The following is a 6,870-nucleotide window of genomic DNA, read 5'->3' as shown; positions in this document are numbered from 1 at the left end:
AAAAAAGTGTGAGTTATTAATAGAAATTATATGGTTTGGCCATTTTACTTTCAATTTTAAAAAAATCAACCCCTTTTAATCCACACTTATATGCACATCATGTGAGTAAATCCATTAGGCTTTAGAATGTGTTTGGATAGTGCGTCCACGTCCACGTCCAGCGTCTGGGCTCCCTTTTTTCTTTTTTTTTTCTTTTTCTTCCCAGCCGTAGTTGTTGACCAAGTCTTCCATGAACAGTGCATTCGTGCACTGTTTACGGACCCACAAATTTCACTTTTCAGCCACTTTTTCATTAAAAATGGGTCCCGCGGTACTATTCACACATTTTAAAATTATTTTACTACAGTGTTTTCAGTTTTCAGTTTTCAGCAATAAGTTCTATCCAAACGGACCCTTAGTCAATTTATTTAGTTATTTTATATTTAAGATAGAAATCTACTCTAGCAGTCTAGCTTAACTAAATATATATAAAAAGGTTTGATGTGTCACAAATCTAAACATGAGGAGTTAATTACTCAAATAAAGCTCCAAAAAAAAAATCACTTAACTAAATGATTTTGTTAACGGATACCCTAAGGGCGGTAGTTAAGGTGCATTAAACACTTTATTAAAAAATATTTTTATACATTTTTAAAAATAAAGTCAAATTATATACATAAAAAAACACACATAATCATAATGAATTTGTGTGTACAAGCGAAAAAATCATTAGCAAGTGTATTTTTTTTTCTTCAAAAATGTATATTACAACTCATAATTGAGTATTTATTAATTTTTAACTTGTTGTTTCTCAAAAAATCTTGTGTTAACAAGAACCACTTAAAAACCTTAATGAATAACCAACTGACCATGAGAATGAGAAGAAAAAAAAAGAGGTAAATATGTCAACATTTTAATGATCTATTATTGTTTGAGATGATTTTTTTTTTCGTATTTAATGTAATTTTTCAATAAAGATATGTTGTAAAATAGTTTACAGCCGTAGCATTACTCTTGAAGATAAAAAAACTGATGGTAATTTCTTGACTATTATACATGATAGAAATATCATATGATTTTGGAAGAATTTGTCTTATATAAATAAATAATTAAATAGATTTACGATGATTCATTAAAAGATAAAGGTGAGAGAGGCAGAGTGATGATAAGTATGTACTATAGATTTTATATTTTATACAATATCATCAGATATATAAATTAGACAAAATTTTCTAAAATCAAAAAAGGAAAAGAAAAGACAGGAAGAAATAGAAAATTAATGAACAATGCAAAAAAAAAGTTCAACTGGCTGAACCTGCAGCCTGGAGAGAGAAATAAAATTAATGACTTTGTTTTTATCAAGATAAATTGAATGATGCAAATTAAGATACTATGTTTAACACGAGTTATCTCTTAGCATATAGCCACATACAGTTTATACACGAAGTGATGAATCTGATAATATAATAAATGATTAATTAATTAATTTTTAAATGAGTCTATACTCTTTGGTTCCTCAACGTTTTACTATCCTTTTTTAATATGTATTTTTTATAGAAATTTCAATAATATATACTATAATATAGTTACTCAACATATATGCATGGATTAATCCAATTATCCAAAAGGTTTTCATGGCCAAGAAAATATGTAAACTAAGATTCATAATTCATATATGATATAGCATAAATAAAAACAAAAATATGAGAAGTATTGCACATCATATCATTGTTCCACCCATAATCAAGTGAAAAGCTCAATATTCTCAACCAAAAAAAAAAAAAAGGTGAAAATCTCTTAGTCACTCCTATACAAAACAACCTTAAAAAAAAAAAAAAAAAAAAAACCTATTTATGTTTCACGTACAATACCCAAGAAATTTTAGGTATTTGTTTGTGACTATCATTAACACACATGTCAATTGGAATTCTAATAGAACTCAAAACACATTTCTGTAGGGATAAACAGAGGATTGAGGAAGGTTTTTAAATTTTTTATTTTTTTTAAAGAATTATCTCAATTAAGTTAGGAGTTAGCACTTAGCACTCCTTTTTTTGCGGCTTAATCATAGTGTAAAGCCCTTTTTTCTTTTGAAATTTTAACACCAAATTGAAAATCAAAAGAAATTTGGTGTTTTAATGAAGACAAAATTGCTTAAAATACCCATCCAAAAAAAAATTGCTAAAAATAAAATTACATGCCCTGCATTAAACTTTAGGAACCAAATTATATAGATTGTTCCATGGATAGGCCACAGCAATTTGAGTAGAGTAGACAAGGACGCATCTGGTAAGTCCCACCAAAATGCTCTACATGTACGGATGCACCACTTCAGCGTAAACCATTTTCAAGGAAAACAAAGAATTCGAATAGCCATTTGCTTCGAAATTCGAAAAGAACTCTAATCCATTCGAAATTCCATAGAGAATTCTGTTTTCCCCATCTCTATCTCTCCCTATATTTTAGCCTATTTTCCCAAATCCCCATATCCTTGAATTCCCACCTTTTCTTTTTTGCATTGTTTCATTCTCTTTCTCTCCCTTTCTTTCTCTCAAAACCCTCAAACGCTACACTTTTTAGACATGATGAACGAAGAAGACAAGAACCAAGAAATCGACAGGAAGAGAAAGCACATGAACACCACCACCAACAACAACAACAATCAAGATTTCACATTCACAAACACATACCATGAAGAATTTGAAGATGAGCTTGAACTTTCGCTTTCTTTACCTAGGCAAAAATCGTCATCACTATCATCGTCACCACCATCACCACCACCACCGTCTCCATCACCGCTATCGATGCAAGCCCTTTTAGCCCAAAACCCATCTCAACTTCCCCTTCAACTCCCACCTTCACACCCTCTTTACACCACTTTCATGCCGCCATTACTATCACCACCACAGCGTGAGTCTTCGACACCAATAATCTCGATGGTGCACCGTCAAGAGAGTACTCCCACCCCTGTCCCGTCCCGCCCTTCACGTGTTCGTCGTAACCCGACACAGGCCCCACGTGACGGGAAGAGTGACACTGTGCCAGCCCCCTTCCCGTGGGCCACAACGCACCGTGCTACAGTGCATACTATCGATTACTTGCTGTCCAAGGAAATAGTTTCCATCACTGGTGAAGTGCAATGCAAGCGCTGTGAGCATCAGTATGAGATGGAGTTTGATCTCAAAGAAAAGTTCATTAAAGTTGGAAGCTTTATAGCCGATCACAAAAACACCATGCGTGATAGGGCCCCAAGTGTTTGGATGAATCCAGTTCTTCCAACTTGCAAGTTCTGTAATCAAGAAAATAGTGTGAAGCCGATTATTGCTGATAAGAAGAAGGAAATCAATTGGCTTTTTTTGCTTCTGGGACAAATGCTTGGTTGCTGCACGCTTGAGCAGTTGAAGTATTTCTGCAAACACACCAAAAATCATCGAACCGGGGCCAAAGATCGAGTTCTTTATCTCGCATATCTTGGATTGTGTAAACAACTTCAACCAGATGGCCCTTTTGACCGATAAGAATTTCAGTATGTATATTGGGGGCTAGGCTGCAATCTCTTTATTTTTCAATGTTTTTTGGATTTTCTGGGCTACCCTTTTTCATTTTTTGGACCTTGATTGATTTTCTTTAGGATTTGTGCAAGAAATTTGGCTATTGTAATCTTCTGTATTGAATGATTCAATTGCCATGCAGTTGCCATGTCTAATTCAATAGCCATGCAGTTTGTTTCTGTTATACTATAATGCTATTAATATAATTTTGTTTCTTTGAATTTTACTGAGTGTATTGGATTTTCTCTATCATATAAAGCATGACTATGAGATATAAATATGCCATCATGCATGATCTGTATGTGCTGAGAATCTCCGGGAATTTAATAGGCTAAAACTTTCTATATTAATCTACTTTTTACTGCTTTTAAGGTATTTAGAGAAGTGGGTTGTAGAACGAGTCAATGAGATTTCTTCCACGATTATAATGGTTTCTTGTATACATAGCTTTGTAAAAGTTTGGCTTTGACATATATACCCAAATCACATGAAGGTCAGGTGTATGTGAAATATATCATATGCCAAATTTTTTGCCAAAGTTGGTATTATGAATTAGTTATTGGTGCAAAACCTGATTCTAACAAATATATCAAAGGAGGTTGAGGTTCATGCCTTGAATGCAGACTTGTAGGAAGAGAAATGTCTGACCACTGAAAAGCTAGCTGTCTTGGTGCAAAGTGTCAATTCGTGGTTTGTTGTTAGTAGTACTGGATCTTGTTCTCTCTCACTCTTCAGTCTTACTCAATGCAAACCTATGTGAAATCTTCTTTTAGTTGAAGATTGTGATAAACAAGTCCAGAATTCCCCAACTCTGATGACAAACCTGTATCAGATGTATCATGCATCTTAAGGATGATCTGACGTCTTCTTTGAAGGCCGTGTGCAAGTTTCTAATTAAGATAACAATGCTGACTCAAAAACCTTTGAGCCATTAAGAATATATTCAACTATTGATTATTTTTTCATGCATCGAGTGAAGCAGCTCGAATAACATAGTACCTATCTGTAACTTGGTGACCTTTAAATAAAGGAAACGAATATTGAACTTGGAGAGTAACACGCAGCAAGCCTCTTCTGTGTGTTGAAGCAGTCAAGGGGTTAGCATAGTGTTTCCTTCTGCTTAAGGTCTGGCTAATTGGCAAGCCCGGACCCTGTCAATATAGTCCCCTTAGTTTATTTACAGTTAGCTTTAAAGTTTTAAACAAATGAGCCTACTTGTTCACTTAAAACCACTTTTTATCTTACCTTTAAACAAATAGACTAACAAGAAGTAAGAGCTACTAATTTTTTGATCGCCATTCTTACCCTATTTCTTGCAACTAATGAGTGGATGTGTCATATTTTTACACATTCGTTAGATGTACACTCCGTACACATAATATCCTTAACTTCACATGCATTGTCTACATTTAAAGATGTCCACATTTAACACATATCCATAATTTTACATGTGCTGTCTATATTTGAAGATGTCCATATTTAACACATAAAATACATGATGTGTATCGACAATATAGGGTAAGCGAGTGTCCAATAATAAGTAGCCTTCACATAAACTTTAGGTCCTATAGTTATGCAAGGTCAACACTACTATGCATTACTAACATGGCCCAATCTAGTTCCTTTTTGCTGCCTGCAGAATCCTTAGGCCCTTGGCAAATGTTTCTGTTTAAGCCCACCAATATCAGCCTGCTTATTATACCAATTAATCATTCTATTTAGATGGACTCAACCCCAGCCCCCTATGATCAATGGCCCAAGCAAATGAGCTTGGACTTTGGAGGAGTAAGATTAATTGTGATTAATTAGCGTGGCTACAACTTCGTTGTGGGGTATTCAAGTAACATGGCAATCATTTGATTCAGACACTGTTAGACAACGAACAAAAAGATAGAACTTCTTTAAGCCGCTGTGGTGCTCGCCCTATGGGGTCCAGGTTCCACTTGTGTTTGTTTGGTGGCTCGCTTTCACTTTTGATGCAATTGATTGCGGGGTGAAATATTAGTGTGACCCGTGCTACACTGCACGAGTAACATAATTAGTGAGAGAAAAGGACAAGTCCAAAAGAAATGGATGAGCTATTTATGATGAATAAATGGATTTTAATATGACTTTTTAATATATACTTTTGAATCTTTGATCATACTCCAACAACTAACAAGAAGAAGAATAGTTTCTCCAAAAAAAAAAAAAAAAACAAGAAGAAGAATATTATAGAATTTAGCCCAAGGGACCAAGCCATCTCAATTCTCATATCACAGTTCATCAAAAAAAAAAAATTCTCATATCACAGAGAAAAGCACAAACTCTAGTATTACAAAGTACAACCCAAAGGACATCAATATCACCGGCTAAGAGATTAGTATCACTAGGAAGACAATTAAAATCCCAAACTACTAGATAACAATGACAAGATTTCTTTTACATTAGCTTGGATTTTCCCAATCCACCAATCCAATAAACTTCTAAAACGGCCAAACGAGTTAGCTTTAGCCCAAAGAGGTTTTGACAAGGAAGTCAATATCGCACCGGAGGCTGTACCGGTTTGGCCACCGGTACGATATATTTCGGATACCGGTCAATACCGGTGTACCGTTTCGGGTTTACGTTATTTTATATATATATATACACACAAATACACACCAAAATCTCTAGAACTATGTTTATAAACATATAATATTTCACTTATACTATAATAAATATATAATTTTATCATAAAACATTACCTCAATTCAGAACAAATTATTCATAGTTTTAGACTTTAGTATCAATTAAAAAAAAAAAACCACAATATAAAAAATAGAAAGCTTAGTTGTTCATTGCATACTACGAAAATAAATAATACTAATAAGTTAATGTAAATAAGTTACCATTATGCCATTACAAAAATTCAAAAATTACAAAACTAAAAATAAAAAAAAATAAAAAAGCTTTTTTCTGTATCGACCGGTACGCCCGATACCGGTTGGTATTGCCCGAAATTGGCCGGTACGGCCGGTACGCGGCCGGTACAACCGGTATTTTTTTGGGTACAATATAAAAGTGTACCGGTACCGGTGCACTGGCCGGTACGGTATCGGCCACCATGGTTTTGAGAAGTGCTATAGCTTCTAAGTATCTAGAGGGGGAGGGTTCATTGGATGCATTAGGCTGTATAATTATCAAAGAGTTGCTCCTGTTTTTCCCTATTCCATTGCCTAACATCCTGTGCAATAAGATCAACAACCCAATTAACATCATAAGGTCATGAGACAAAGAAAGTATCTTACACGCCAGGTGTATAAGATTTATGTGAGACTGATATGTGAAATATATGCTGAGTGTACATAAAATTTTCACC

The 6,870-nt window shown here is 34.3% G+C and overlaps 1 protein-coding gene across 1 annotated transcript; it reads left to right on the top strand.

Moving 5' to 3' along the window:
• The first annotated feature begins 2,561 nt into the window (after positions 1-2,561).
• On the top strand, positions 2,562-3,497 carry LOC142644390 (uncharacterized). Its single transcript, XM_075819017.1, has one exon. It carries the CDS (start codon positions 2,562-2,564, stop codon positions 3,495-3,497), a length of 936 nt encoding a protein of 311 aa, XP_075675132.1.
• Positions 3,498-6,870: the final 3,373 nt, after the last annotated feature.

This window comes from Castanea sativa, chromosome 7, assembly GCF_040712315.1.
Source record: "Castanea sativa cultivar Marrone di Chiusa Pesio chromosome 7, ASM4071231v1".
Lineage (NCBI taxonomy): Eukaryota > Viridiplantae > Streptophyta > Magnoliopsida > Fagales > Fagaceae > Castanea > Castanea sativa.
The sequence above is the reverse complement of the archived record's forward strand: the minus strand, read 5'-3'. Positions and strand labels throughout refer to the sequence as shown.